The sequence below is a fragment of the Dama dama genome, chromosome 12 (genome assembly GCF_033118175.1).
Source record: "Dama dama isolate Ldn47 chromosome 12, ASM3311817v1, whole genome shotgun sequence".
Classification (NCBI taxonomy): Eukaryota; Metazoa; Chordata; class Mammalia; order Artiodactyla; family Cervidae; genus Dama; species Dama dama.
The window spans coordinates 14,137,679-14,152,906 of NC_083692.1; the positions used below are offsets into that span (position 1 = coordinate 14,137,679).

Genomic DNA, 15,228 nt, shown 5'->3' on the forward strand with positions numbered 1-15,228 from the left:
AGAAGGCCACGATTCCACAACCATTCTACTCGTCACTACAGGGGCTGCATCTCCACTCCATCTGAAAGTCACCCTGAGGGAAAACGCCCATTTGAGTCTTTTGCTGGCAAAGGAACAAGTTAAGGTGGATGGGTGTGAGTCTTTTAACACACAGTTCTGTTTTCCATGCAACCTGTTAAGCATCCAACATATAGAACAACTGCCACCTCTAAAGGCTTCTTACAAGCTATGTGTGGACACCCAAGTTAGCTGTTGGGCTATGAGAGGACCATATCTGCAAAAATGAGGGAAAAGCAGAAATCTTCTTCCTAGAGGGAATTCTGTTAGACATCACCTAAGGACATCTGCTAGACTCAGGGAAGGAACATACTGAGTAAGAAAGAAAAAAAGAGGACTGCACAAGTGACTGCCTTCTTGCTTCTTCCAGTCCCATTTCCCTTACAATGTATTTCAGGGCCAACCGAAGCATTGGGATGGACCAAACTGCAGAGCCATCCACCAAGGACAAACAATGAATCCTTTACCTGCCACACCCCCCAAACAGGTATCTTAAACGCAGAGTGCACCAGCAGACGGCAAATTGTGTTGTTATGAGCAATGCTGCACCACAAAAGAAAACACACACAGGAGACCTGACCACCTGAGGCCATTTCTAATCCTTGTCCACAAGCTCTGTAGGAGAGATACAGCAGAGAAATAAATGGACTTTTCCACGCTGCCTGGGTCACTCACTAGCCTGCAGATGCTCCTTGAAAGTGATGAGAAGGAAAATAGTAAATCAAATTGTCACTTGGAAAATAAACAGCCAGGATCCTGGCGAGGGGAGCTGCCTCGAGTCCACAAAAGAACAGCCTGGAAAATCATGCTTCACTGAAATCACTAGAAAGCTAACAGCATCCTGAAGACGGCATAGTTCTCAATGGCATTATAATAAAAGCTAGATTTTCTGTTTATTCATTCAAGGAATAAGTATTTCCAGGTACCTACTGTGCATCAGGTGAGGTACCCAGTGTTGAATACACTTGAGTCACATAGAAACCCTGTGAATAGGAATAATTGACCAGCATTTACTGAAGAAGAGAAATTATAAAGCAGGAAAAAACTCGAATGCCAGACCCTGCCATGGACTCCCGTTAAACAGGGCACCTACCTGTAGCTCATAGTGCAGGGGAACTGTGGACTTGATGACATGGAATTTAATAATAAGGCTTTGAAACGGACAGACCTGGGTTTTACAGCCAGCCCTAGAATTTACCTAACTTTGTGGAACCTCAGCTTACTATTTAACTTCTCTAACCCCTGCTTTCCTAGTCTACAGAAGGAGAAAAACATATTTCATTGATTCACTGTGAGACATGAATCAGATAAAGTTCCTGGCCCAGTTCCCAGCCCTAGATGTGTTAGTTGTCGCTGTTGTTGTTGATAATGCACATATTAAAAAGTGATTACAGGTGTAAGAGATAATATTTACAATTATTTAAATTACAATTTAATTACAATTACAATGTAAGTGTAAATATTTAAGAGGTGATATGGGTCTTGATGTATGAGTATAAGTTCACCATACAAAGAAAGGATGACGTTCTAGTTAAAAGAAACAATGTTTTCACTGGTAGGATCATTAGAAAAGCATGCGGTGCCCAGGGGATGGTGAGAAATTAAGTGTGGTTAAAGTAGCAGGCCTGTGAGGCTAAAGCTGCAGGTAGGAGCCTTATGAGTCATATTCCTGGGGCACGGGGATGGAGAACCGGCAGAGGAGAGCTTCCGCTCATGAGTGTGTTGCATCAACAGGTCCAGCGGATGGACTAATGCCCAGAGAGGTAAAGAGGAATCCAGGAGACACCGCCAAGAGAGAATGAGATGACGGAGGGGCCCTGGCCTGAAGCAATTGTGTTGCAGCTCCCTGCCGGCCCACTGATAATAATTTATGTAATATGCTGTGCCTTTTATTTCCCATAACCACCGGATCTACATGAGTTAAACTGTAATTACACTTCTTTCAACTACTGGCTTCTCATTTTACTTGTGGGTCAGACAATCATTGAACACAATAACACACTCTTGTAGAGGGAACACCATCTTCATGTCCCATGCCTTCAGGAAAGCATTCCCACCCCCCACCCCACCCCCGACTCTCCAGAAGGCAGTTGTTTGGAATGACACATGGACCTTGTCTCCTTTACCCATTCAAATCCTCCAAGGAGAGAAGCCATCCGTCCGCTCGGTCTGACGCCCATGGATCCATATTTCTTAATTCGGTGCTCACTACTTCCATGTGACTTGTCTTTCTCTCTCCTTCAGCTCTGCCCCTCCTAAGATAATCATGCATTCTCCTCTAGGCTCCCTCATGCAGTGAAATCTATCAGGGTAGACTCTGCCCCTACATGAGAAGGCCTGGGGTTTTCTAACTCTTCAAACTATGGCTGAGCGATTGAGTTTAATTCAGGGGGAAAATTACCAGGAGGCCCGGTAGGACTGCAGATCAAAGGCACATTCTCTAACCCAGCTCTCCCAGCACTGGAACTAATGTCTGGATCCTTGACCTGACTGCCAGCTTCACTCTTGTGTCTGCTCCTCAATTAATTCAGGACACTCTGGTTGTCAGTTGTCACCTCAGACAACCAGTGCCTGGACTGCTTTCACACTCTGATTGCGAAGATACTAGACATACCTGGAACCGCATGAGGGCAATGATAAGTAAATATAATGATCATATCAATAATTCCAACGCCAGCTCTGTGCCACTGTGTTACTAAGATGCATTTCTTGAAGTTACACCAAGGATATGGGTGAATAGAATGGTAAAAATTTAACCAGTGTCACATACTTGAAGATAAATTTTAGATTGAGTTTTGATGTTTTTGAATAAAAAAATATAGAAAATACACATATCCACAGACCTATATAACCTTTCACCCTTGGCCCAGCCCTCAAAGAATAATCTGCATGTTTGTTTTTTTTTAACCAGCATCTTTTATCAAAGTTACACAACAACTAAAGCAATTGTACAGAGTACCTAACACCTCATTGTGAGACTATATTCTACAGAGTTGATGAGGACAAAGGGACACAGAGGTCCTTAGATGATGTTCTAGGGACACAGAGGAGGAGAGGAGAGGATGGAAGACTGTAACTTTGATAAAAAACAAAATTAATAATAATGAAATACATCCACAATGATCCTAAAACAGGAAGCAGATCATCTAAAATGATTTTTTTTTACAGTGGTACTAACCCTGGTACTAACTGCTAACTAAATTACATACTCACTGTATTCACATATAATGTTCAGGAAGGAATATAAATGTCACAAAAAATTCACAGAATTTGGGAAAGTTCAAACAGATATTAAGATATGTAGAAGCAATACATGGATTTTTAAGTTCACATGGAATTTTAAAATACTTATGTCTGTAAAATTTCTCTTTTCATTCAAGATGAAAACAAGCAAAAAGTCCTCCATAATAAATCATCACTGTAGCATCATAAGAAACCTTGGAAGATGACCTAATCTATTTCCTGCATTAATAAGTCTACATCTAAATCATCTAATTGGTGAAACTCTCTACCTTTAAGTATCAAAAAAAAAAAAAAAGATGATTCGGTGTTACATGAAATTTCCTACAAACATTTCAGGAGCTCAAATGATTCCTAGTCCAAAATGACTAAAGGATACTGAGAGACTGCCAAGCTTCATTTGGGTGATCATGAATTAATCAATACAAGGTATTAAAGACTTTTACCAAATATTTCCTTCATTCAGCCCAGAATAAACAGAATATAATGAGTATAAACTGTGTGTAGCCAATAAATTTTACTTCCACTGATTTATACACACATACACACACATAATGATCACTAATCATTATATATTACAGCACTATTCATATGCAACAAAAATAGAAAAAATCTACACATCAATTTCACATAGCGTTTACTTCTGGGGAGGGAGAGAAGAAAGGAAAACAGGGAGCTATTCAACAGGATTGTATTTATAAAAGGACATAAAGCAAAAATGGCAAAACATTAAGATTTGTTCCATATGGGCAATAACTAAGCCAATGTTTATAACATCCTCTACTACAGGGTCTGTTCTCTTTTATGTTTGAAATATAAGCATTCATTTTTAAAAAGTTAAATCCCTGCAGATGATTCTGATAAATACCTAAATCACCAGATAAACACTTGAACACTCCTTTGGCTATTTACAGGTAGATATCAACTCCTTCCCTATATCTTTGTGAGTGGCAAATTTTCACAGCTTTTCGAAATCTCCCATGTACCCCAAAATGTGCTAAATGAAGACTGAATTGAAATGAAGTTGAACTGATCACAGTAATGCTAAGGTAACCAGTTCTTCTCCTGCCTTGCCCACTCCTGAAGACCTACTGCGAAGTGCCTCAGCATCCCAGGGTTCAGCCTGGCTTCTTAGGAGGAAAGAGGGGAAAAGCTGATGGAAGTGAGGGGAGAGAAGACACCTGTGTTTGCTGCCATGTGATGGCCCCACAGCCAATGCTGAGGGTGAGAGAAGGCTGGCTGGGGTCTGGGGGACCTGACAAGTCTCTGCACAGGCCTTCCAACAACAGAATAAAATCATTCTAGTTCTTTAAGAAAATCCCCACGGAGAAACCTGAATCCTTGCCCATCCCTTTGGCCTTCCAGGGCAGCAGGCAGCCCAGCCCTCCTTTGTTAGCACTGGGGGCTCTAGCCTGCAAGTCTAGACAGAATGGCTGGTTAAAAAGGCCCTGGAGTCAATGCCTGGACAAGATCAATAAGGCTTTTTATGGCACAATGAAAACTTTCTATTTTGTTAAATGTGGCTAATCTACCATTTCTGCAGTACCCTTAAAGCTTTCAGTGCTGAGCACTCGAGCCAAGGTGATTAAAACCCCGTTCAGAGACACAAACTGCGGAACCATGCCAATGCAGAGGTACAAATCCTGGAGACGTGGGCTGCATCTTCTTTTATGTTGAAGCGTGCATCTCCTTTTCCTCCTGTAGGAATAACGGTGCCAGCAGGAGATGGGGTCTGATCCTGACAAAAATGAAAACTGCCCCATGCCAGGACTCTCAGGAAGGGACAGATGATGCTCAGGGTCCAATGTAACTAAACAAAAGGGTTTAGCTTTTAGCGAACCTGGAGGTGGATTAGGATGGGGTACGCTGAAAGGGGGTGGAGAGGGAAAGTTCTCCAAAATGCAGGCAGACTTACAAATCAGCGACTTAATTCAGGAAACCTAAATAAAGGAGAAAATCTTCAGTGGCTGCAAATTCAATTATAAATTGAACTAAATAGAACTAGAATAAAGTGCTTATTTCATTTGCATCATTGCTTCACCTCAGACTATTAGTAGAGCTTTTTTAACAGGTAGAATTTTTTTTTTTTTTTGCCATCGTGTAAAAAGGACAGGTATTAATATTTATTGAATCTGTATTATGGTCCAGGCTTTAACACAGGGAGAGTCTAAATAAACAAACACTATACACATAGTATCTGACAAGAATTGACCAAGACTTTTTGGTGATTGGAGCTACAAGAATTCAAAACACTAACCACCAGAACCAAAGTATTATTAATAGAAATAACATATCTGTGTGTTCATATGTCATCTGGAAGGAGAACCTTTTTATTGGAATACTTGGTATGTTTCTTATCTAACTCTCATAGAAGCCCTATGAAATAAAGTTTTATTAGCCCCATTTCACAGATGATAAAACTGACATTCACAAGGGGTGAAATACATGTACAACACTACAGCTAGTATGAAGCAGATTCAAAATATACACCAAGGTCAACCTCACAACACTGTATACTTTCCTTGAGATCATGCTGTCTCCTGCTGAGGGTTGGGTATATTTTACAAAGGGCTCTGTCAACAGTATTCCTGTGGGAGATGAACTATTAAATATACATGCGTGTGTGTGTGTGCATGCACACATACACACACACATACTCTTGCACATTCTGTCACGTATTCCAAGCCGCTTTCACATACGTTATCTAATTTTGTAAAGCATCCTTCTGCAGCTTTTATAGTAACCTCTATCTGCTCAACAAGGGTAGATTTTCAACATTTAGATATATTAACCACATGCCCTGGGATATGAATACAGATCATTAGAATGATAGAGAAAATTGTCAGAATTCTCTAAATTTGCAACACTGCAAATACATAAATGCTAAAAAAAAAAAAATTAATTATGAAAGCATGAAAAGGAAACCCCCTTCTGATGCACTGAACCTAAAATGGCAACCCTCCCTCTCAGTCAGACGATTCATAAACCATTGACAGATGCTGTATCCCTCCAGCAAGCTCACTGAAGCTTCAGGGCCAAGCAGCTGGACTCTGAGTCCAGAGCATACAGTCAGAAGTGTGCTCAAGTTTCACAGAGAGGGAAAAATTACTTGACTTGTTATTAGAAAGGGCACACAAAACTGAGATTATAAGCCTCTGAGAGAGATGCTCGAATGGGTTTAGTTTTCTTCTGTAGCCTTTTATGATGGATATTTACAGTTCCTATGATGTGGATAAGAGGGCTTCCCAGGTGGCTCAGCAGTAAACAATCTGCCTGCAAGGCAGGAGATGCAGGTTCAATCCCTGGGTTGGGAAGATCCCCAGGAGATGGAAATGGCAACCCACTCCAGCATTCTTGCCTGGGAAACCCCACAGACAGAGGAGCCTGGCAGGCTACAACCCACGGGGTTTCAAAGAGTCGGACATGACTTAGTGACTAAACAGCAACATGATGTCAATAAAACCATAGTGACTAAACAGCAACATGATGTCAATAAAACCAAAGTGGTAATCCTCTTGAGACATTAATTAATAGGTAAGATTTGTCAATGGCATCTTTTGTTCATGGGTTATGATACAATCAGGAATGATGTAGATATCCAACTATGATATGAAGAGGCTACACAGGCTATCCCAGACATATTTGCATATTATCCCCAGTTGATCAAGGCTTGTGACCACAATTTGTCGGGGAATGAATCAGAGCAATGAAAAGTGAGGAGACTTAAGACATACAGAAACACCATCCAAGACTGAAAAAAAAAAAAAAAAAAGTAGAACTGCTGGCTCATTCCTGCCAGATATGGTGATACCCATATACAGCTATCAGCAAAGATGCATCTGGATATGGTAGCAGTTGGAGTCTGAGAGGAAGCTGATTGAATCTCATTCTCTGATTTAAAGGCCCAGAAATGTGGTCTTATCTCTCTTCAGGAGTGATCCTCTCGTGACAGATGGACTACACCAACTAAAATCAACATGGGACTAAGGCAGACAGCAGAACTTCATTATCACAATTTAAATTACCATCAAAATATCCTACAGTCCACAGATTCGGAATTAACCATGGGTTCCCAAACAGTGGGGGCCTCTGGACCACCCCTCAATGACACTGACCACTTTACAAAAGAGCAATAGTGCCCCACTGTCCTCCAAGGAAAGAGAAAAGTGTGACGTCATCAAAGAGAAGAGAAGGAAAGAACCTAGTACTTACTGTTCCTCTGCGATGTGCCTGGACCAGTGAGAGTCCCTTTGCAAATATTGTTTTTTCAATCCTGTGATGCCTTAGAGAGTAGGCATTATCACTATTTTACATACCAGAAGATGTCCATAGTCCCTGAGTTGAACGTGATGGTGATAATAATGGTGATGATGCCAACTACCATTTTTGAAGCTTACTCTGTGTCAGGGACTTCAGCTCTGGTTTAACTATTATGCACATGACATTTAAGACAATCTTCACAATAATCTATTCAGGTACTATTATTTGCAGTTGTCAAAGTGGGGGCTGAGGTTCACAGACTCAAGGCTATCCAATTAGAATAACCATAATTGACAAGAAAGGCATTTAGAATGAAGGTAGACTTGGGTCTAACTTCAATCTCATTGCTTCCTCTACTGCAACAAGAGTTAGGTTTTGCACAGTATGGCGGTTTCTCAAAAAACTAAAAACAGAACTACCATGATTCAGTGATTCCTCTCCTGCGTACACATCCAAAAAAACCTAAAAACACTAATGCAAAAAGATACATGAACCCCAAAATTCATAGCAGCATTATTTATAACTGCCAAAATATGGAAGCAACTTAAGCCTCCATCAACAGATGAATGAAGAAGATGCTGTGTGTGCATGTATATATGTACACACACACACACAAACATACATATATATATGTATACACACACACACACAAATATGGATAAGAAAATGGCAACCCACTCCAGTATTCTTGCCTGGAGCATCCCATGGACAGAGGAACCTGGTGGGCCACAGTCCATGAGGTTGCACAGAGTCAGACATGATTGAAGGGACTTAACAATTTGTATACACACATAAATATTACTCAGTCATAAAAAAAAGAATGAAATTTTGCTATTTGCAACAACATGGATGGACTTGGAGGGCATTATGCTAAGTAAAATAAATCAGACATCACTTATTTGTAGAATCTAAAAAATACAACAAATTAGTGAATATAACAAAAAAGAGGAACTTCCCTGGTGGTCCAGTGGCTAAGACTTTGCATTCCCAATGTAAGGGTCATTTGATCCCTACTAGATCTCACACACCACAGCTAGAGAGACTGCATGCCACAATGAAGATCAAAGATTTGAGTATCCCAACTAAGACCCAGCAGAGCCAAATAATAAATAAATCTTTTTTTTAAAGAAACTGACTCACAGATATACAGAACAAACTAGTGGTTACCAGTGGGGAGAGGGAACTAAAGAGGGACAATTTAGGGGTGGGGGTGGGTAAGAGATACAATTATGTATAAAATAAGCTACAAGGATTTATTATACAGCACAGAGAACATAGCCAATATTTTATAATAACTAACTGCAGCATAACCTTTAAGAATTATAAATCACTTACTGTATGCCCAAAATGGATGTAATACTATACACCAACTATACTTCAATTAAAAAAAAAAAGAGTCAAGTTTTATATAAAAGCCCTTCTCCTGAGATCAGGAGTGAAGCAACCCACTGTGTGATCTTCTAGGGTCTCTATGGTAGCTAGTTTGGATAGGAACCTTCTTTGATGACTCTCTCAAGCTAGCTAAGTTTTATTCATTTCCTGCTGGTTTTTATGGCAAGACAGCAGACCTACCAATATAACCTGAGTGCACACCTTTCATATTCTGCATTACTACCCAAAGCCCTCATTGTATCCCATCATTGTTGCTGCCGTTTAGTCTCTTAGGCAGGTCTGACTCTTTGGGACCCCATGGACTGTAGCCAGCCAGGCTCCTCTGTCCATGGGATTTTCCAGGCAAGAATACTAGAGTCCATTGCCATCTCCTACTCCAGGGGATTTGCCCCACCCACTGATCAAACCTGGGTCTCCTGCATTGCAGGCAGATGGATTCTTCACCACTGAGCCACCTGAGAAGCCTCACAGAACCATTACTGAGAGTCAAAGAAAGAGAGTTGACAATGTGTTACCTGAAGCCTTTAAGTCACTCACTCGATCACTCAGCCATCCATTCAGACACCACATTTTGAGAGCACTAGTCACGTGGGAGGGCAAGAGTGAAAACAGAAGAGCCCTATCACATTTCTAGGGTATCTGAAGTGGAGAGTATCCTCAAACTGGGTCATCCTGAAGTGTGACTGGGTTTTGAAAAAACACAGAGAATTATTGCAACCTGATGATATTACTATTCATACAATTTATTCTCTTTTTTTCCAATGTAGAAGATGTGTACCATTTCCTTAAACGCTCACCATGAATATCCTGATGGACAGGCTACACAAATGAATCCCAAGAACCATGATTTTGGGTTTACCTCAAGGCACTGAGGGAAAAAGGAATTAACGCATTTTCACACCAATGTCCAAGGAAGGATATGCTTCTCACTGATGCCTTGCAGGTAGAGTTGGTAAAGTGAAATTTAGCCGTTAGCGATGGAAGGTACTTTGAAAATCATTTTCTACTTCTTTTTACAAGCCTAGCACAGTTCAGCACTTGTCCAAAGGAACTGGCAGTTGAGGCAAGACCAAAACCCAGGCTTTCTGGTTTTTATGTAAGTGAGTTAGTTGCAAAACACCAATGGGGTGGACACACGAACCCAGTAACTGAAGGGCCAACTCCAGAGGCTTGATCCCCAAGATGCTGGATGCCTAGTTCTCACTTGAGTTCTTTCTCCAAGGCCTCCTGCACACGTGTCACATCCGGATGGATGTTACACCCATGTCCCAGAGTCCCTGGGGCTGGCACTGGGCAATGCCCTTCCCTGGAGAAGGGCTCTGGGTAAGCCGCGCTCTGCCCAGAGCTCACGTGGCTAAGCCACACCCTTGATGTGGGTTACGCCTACTACTCTGAGCTTCCTTCTCTTTTCCCCCTGCATCAGTGGAGACTCCAGGACTTCAGGGAGGGAACGCCGCTGAATGACTCCACTGCAATCTCCTGAAAGCCTTATCAGTGGTGTTCGGCCCCTCTTCTGACAGCTGACCTGTCCCATCGTGCTCAAGTCCAGGGGAAAACAAATGCACCAAAACAATTAAAAGCAGTAAAAGAGAAGGAAGGAGGAGGAAAGAGTCTCTAGCCTGATGCAGAGCAGCAACACAGAATTTTCTTTAAAAGAAAAAACAGAGGGGAAACAAAAGATAAGCCACGCAGTGAAGAGGGACAAGCACAAGAAGACCGGATTCTTTCCGGCCTCTTTATTGCTCATCCTGATGGCTGCAGAAGGCATGAAAAGGCTGTTAATAAATCTGAGAACCATGCTGGTGAAGGAAAATGAAAAGGACAGGAAAGGAAGCAGCGATGGCATGCAATAGCTGGTGACATATAAAAAGGCTCTCCACTTCCTGCAGCCCTGACGAGCATGCCAAGTGGTCCAGGAACTCCCTGAATGCAAAGCTCCTTGTATCAATAACACAGGTGAGCCCACCACCTGTCAACAGCCTCAGACCCACCCTTTAAGGCCCTCTGAAGACCCCACGAACACACGCCTTGTGTCACTCCCAACTGGCAAGTGGGATGTGTCACATCCCTTTCCCATCTCATCTGAAATGCACTGGTAACTTTTTCTGACACTGACTTAGACCACATCTGGGAAGATGAATATATACATCCAACCACTTCCCCGGTGGCTCAGATGGTAAAGAATCTGCCTACAATGCGGGAGATCCAGGTTCATTCCCTGGGTCAGGAAGATCCCCTGGAGAAAAGACTGGCAACCCACTCCAGTATTCTTGCCTGGAAAATTCCATGGACAGAGAATCCTGGCAGGCTACACAGTCCATGAGATCTCAAAGAGTTGGACACAACTGAGCAACCTTCACTTTCACAGAGAGGTCAGAACAAACAAACATGTCTAAAGACAAAAGAGAATTCTTTTTTCTAAGTTTTACATTGATTTTGAAGGGGGAAAAAAATAATGCTACACCCCTTTACCTCTGGATAGTTTAGGGAGCACCCATGATGACAATTTTCTGCAGATCTGTGAGAGATGGATTTCATTTCTCTGTCAATATTGAATATGTCATGAACTGGGTCTCAGTACCGCCCCACCCCACCCCCGCCCCCCCCCCACCCCCGCCCTGGTTAGAGACGTGAAGGAAAGCTCCACACCATGGTTAAAATTCACCATCTAACAAACTATACAAAGGAAGGTGAAGTTGAGTATTGCTGGAGGTCAAAGTCTAAATGGACCCTCTGGCGCAGTAGCTCCAAATGGTTTGTCCCCTTACATTTATTTGTTAGCATTTCACTGGTTAATAATAATGGTAGTAACGGGCTCTGGAGGTCTGACCACACACTGAGCACAGTACTCATCTCCTTGACCACCGAGAGGCAAGCACCGTCATCACGGTCTGTGTTCTCTAGGCACGAGAGTGGAGGCTCTGTAATCTGTCCCTGGTGGCTCAGCTGGTAAGAGGCAGCATCAAGGCTCACACCCAGGTTTGGCTGACCCAACTTCACTCTTCACCACCTCCCTGTACGGCCTCACCGGGCAGTCTCAAACCTCACACACATGTGGAGTGAGATCAATCATTGACTCCTCATCTGCAGCCTCAAAGCCCACTTCAGTCTGCCAGGGAGTCAGGCTGAAGGAAGTTCTAAAGCTGTGGCTGATGGCCAAGAGTCATTTCTGCCTCACTTCCTAGGAGCGGGGGCGGGGGATAACCTGTGTCCTGCGGGTCTGAAGGTAAGAAACACTCCCTTTCAGCTCCTGCATGCAGGGCCTTCTCTGCCTGAGTCCTTCCCAGATGCAGGCAAGCCAGGCTAATTTCAAAACAAGCTTGCCTCCCTGCAAAGTGCACAGAGGTTGCCAGTGATCTTCTGTTGGCATTGGATAGTTAGCATCCTTGGTCTTCCATCAATCAAAGGGTAAATTTTTTAAAAAAATCAAATAACAAACAAGAACACAACCCTAACCTTCCCTGACAAAGCATAATGTATCTCACTTAGATTAATACCCTTTGTGGGCACCAAAGATTATGCTCATGATAAGTCACTCAGTCATGTCCAATTCTTTGCAACCCCATGGACTGTAGCCCACCAGGCTCCTCTGTCCATGAGATTTCCCAGGCAAGAATCCTGACGTGAGTTGCCACTTCCTCCTCCAGAGGATCTCCCCAACCCAGGGATCGAACCCTCATCTCCTGCATTGCAGGCAGATTCTTTACCACTGAGTCATTGGGAAGCCCCGTCAAAGATTTTATTAAGCACACAATAGTTATTCCCCCATGTGAGAGAACTTGCATTTCTTTAAGGAAGGGGCGTTGCTCAATCCAATGGAATCAAACCATAATTGTAATATTTCAGGGGTCAGAAGGACTATTTCTTTTGGTTGGGGGAACTCCACGGAGTCCCTCATATCCCATCTCCTAGCAACTGCCAGTTCTGACTGTGCCTAATGCTTGTCCTGCCTTCATATGAGTGGAGGAAGCATTTTGACTACTAGCTACATATGTAAAACAAACAAGTCTGCAGGTATCAGCTCTCAGCTACAGGCCAGAGAAAATCTACACTGGGCTGAAAGCCAAGGAGAAGACACAATAATCAAAGAATTCATTAAATGTCCACTGGGTGTCCAGCCCTACAACCATGGACCTCCTTTCCAATCAGGTCCTTGTTATTTCCCTAGCTGCATGGGAGGGGCATGTGTTCTAGCGCAGAGAATGGAATCTACTGCAGCCAGTCCTTCACACGCTCTGCCTAAAGAGAGGAGGACTAAGATACATTAGCACACAAGTCAACTGACAATTTGAGAGTTTCACGTGTTGTTGGATAAAAAGTATTTTCCACATTTTAGAGACAGCCAAAGCCCTTTCTTAAGTAAATAGCCATGTATTTTAAAGCAATACTTCCTTGGGCCGGGGAAATCGCATGGACAGAGGAGCCTGGTGGGCTATACAGTCCATGGGGTTGCAAAAAAGTTGGATACGACTTAGTGACCAAACAACAATGCTCACTGTTAACAGCCTGTGAAAATTTACACTTTAAATCTTAAAACAAGTCACACCAGTTGCTTCAGAGAACCTTAATGCAAGAGAACAGCTATTTCTAAGACAAAGCTTCTGCCTTGCAAGGTTTAAGAAATGAAAATATGTAAAGGTCAAGAAATACACAATCCAGAACATTTCTCCCATAAATTATGTTAGCTCATGGCCTTGCTGGAAGAGAATCACTTGCTAATAACCCCGAGCACCTTCCCTACATTGCCCAAATCGCCCTCCACTCAGGGCAGAAGAAGTGTATGTGGTGGGGGTATCTTTGTACCACATTAAGAAGCAGTGTTCTGGGATGACCCTGAGGGATGGGGTGGGCAGGGAGGTGGGAGAGGGGTTCAGGTTGGGGACACATGTATACCCATGGCTGATTCACGTCAATGTATGGCTAAAACCACTACAATATTGTAAGGTAATTAAACTAATTAAATAAAATTAAAAAAAGAAGCAGTGCTGATTGTAAGCTCTATGAGAGTATGAAAATCAACAGAAGACTATTCAGTTTTCCTAGCATTTTTCCCCCAAAGCTCAAGATTATTTTCAGGGGCTAAAGGGAAGAGGGGAAAATCCTCTAAGGGATTCCCAGGCCCCAAATTCCCAAGCATGTTCTCTGGCCATAGTGAAAGCGTTCGGCAGGACCAGGAGACAAATCAGCTGAATTTTACATGATCACAAAACCATCACAGAACAAAAGGCCTGCAGGAAGTGAATGAGATGGATCAGAGCATCCTTTCAATACTTCTACCATCACCATTTTGCAACACGTCTCTTTATTGTCACACATGGGTTTTGTCTTGGGTGACAACTGAGGGCAGTGGATGCTGTCTCAAAGGTTGTTCACCCCCCAGGGGGCAGGAGGTGGAATTTCCAAGTAATCACTAATTCAGAGGGTCACAAGGCACTGACCCAGCTCCATCCCATTTCACCTTCTAACTTTAAATTGCAGAATGACATTTTATTGCCACCCAGAAAAGTCTCCTCTCAGATCACCAATGCTTTAGAATTAATAGGCTATAAGTATACCCGCTGTACTTAAGTCTGTTAGAGTCTACCACCCACCTAGTGTCAATCCCTGTCATAAGTGTCCAAATGTCCAAAATCATTTCAGAGATCAGTCCACCTTGCTCCAAAGTGGCAGCTTTTGAAAAGCTATCCCAAATAATAGATGCAAGCAAGTAACTGCATCAACCGAAACGGAGGGCACTGAGGTAGAAAATTCAAGCAAGGACAATGGTACTTAACACACAACCTAACAGAACAAAAATTTCACGAATTCATCCTAATTGAAAGAAAGGTCAGTATGACAATTTTTAAAAATTAACAAATGCACTTTGAAAGAAATGCTGATTTTATTCTCTCTAAGGATATAAAGGAAAACAGATCTCTGCTAAATGTGTGTAGAAATCTTGCAAGAGACTTAAAAATGAATTTTCTTTCATAATTAGAGCACTTGTTACTTGACTACAAATAACTGCCTTGAATAGTGGGGATAGGTACTAATTCACTGACTTGACCCCACAAAACAGAATGGCCATTTTTTCACCTTGTTTTATAAATCCTCCCCAATCCACAATGCTCAAAGATAAATTTCGGATTAACATGACTAAATTAGGAAACTATATAGTTAGTGAAGTCAACATTTAAGGGATTTTATTAAGGAGGAGAAAATACTAAGTGTCTTATTTCTTCATGAAAATGAAAGAAATTTATTTTTCTGAAAAACAGAAAAATTTTTTCTAGGTGCTTC

The 15,228-nt window shown here is 42.2% G+C and overlaps 1 protein-coding gene across 3 annotated transcripts in view; it reads right to left on the reverse strand.

Annotated features, from left to right (window-relative positions):
• The window catches only part of NRXN3 (neurexin 3), a 1,693,692-nt gene that overhangs the window by 1,285,625 nt on the left and 392,839 nt on the right, over window positions 1–15,228 (reverse strand). Inside the window, exons 6-7 of one of the 3 annotated variants that reach the window (XM_061156511.1) lie at window positions 11,544–11,567; window positions 9,741–9,768 (exon numbers count right to left, since the gene is read on the reverse strand). The exons of the other annotated variants lie outside the window; for them this stretch is intronic. Of the exons in view, the coding sequence (XP_061012494.1) occupies window positions 9,741–9,768; window positions 11,544–11,567 (52 nt within the window). The remainder of the gene's footprint in view (window positions 1–9,740; window positions 9,769–11,543; window positions 11,568–15,228) is intronic. 3 annotated transcript variants of the gene reach the window in all.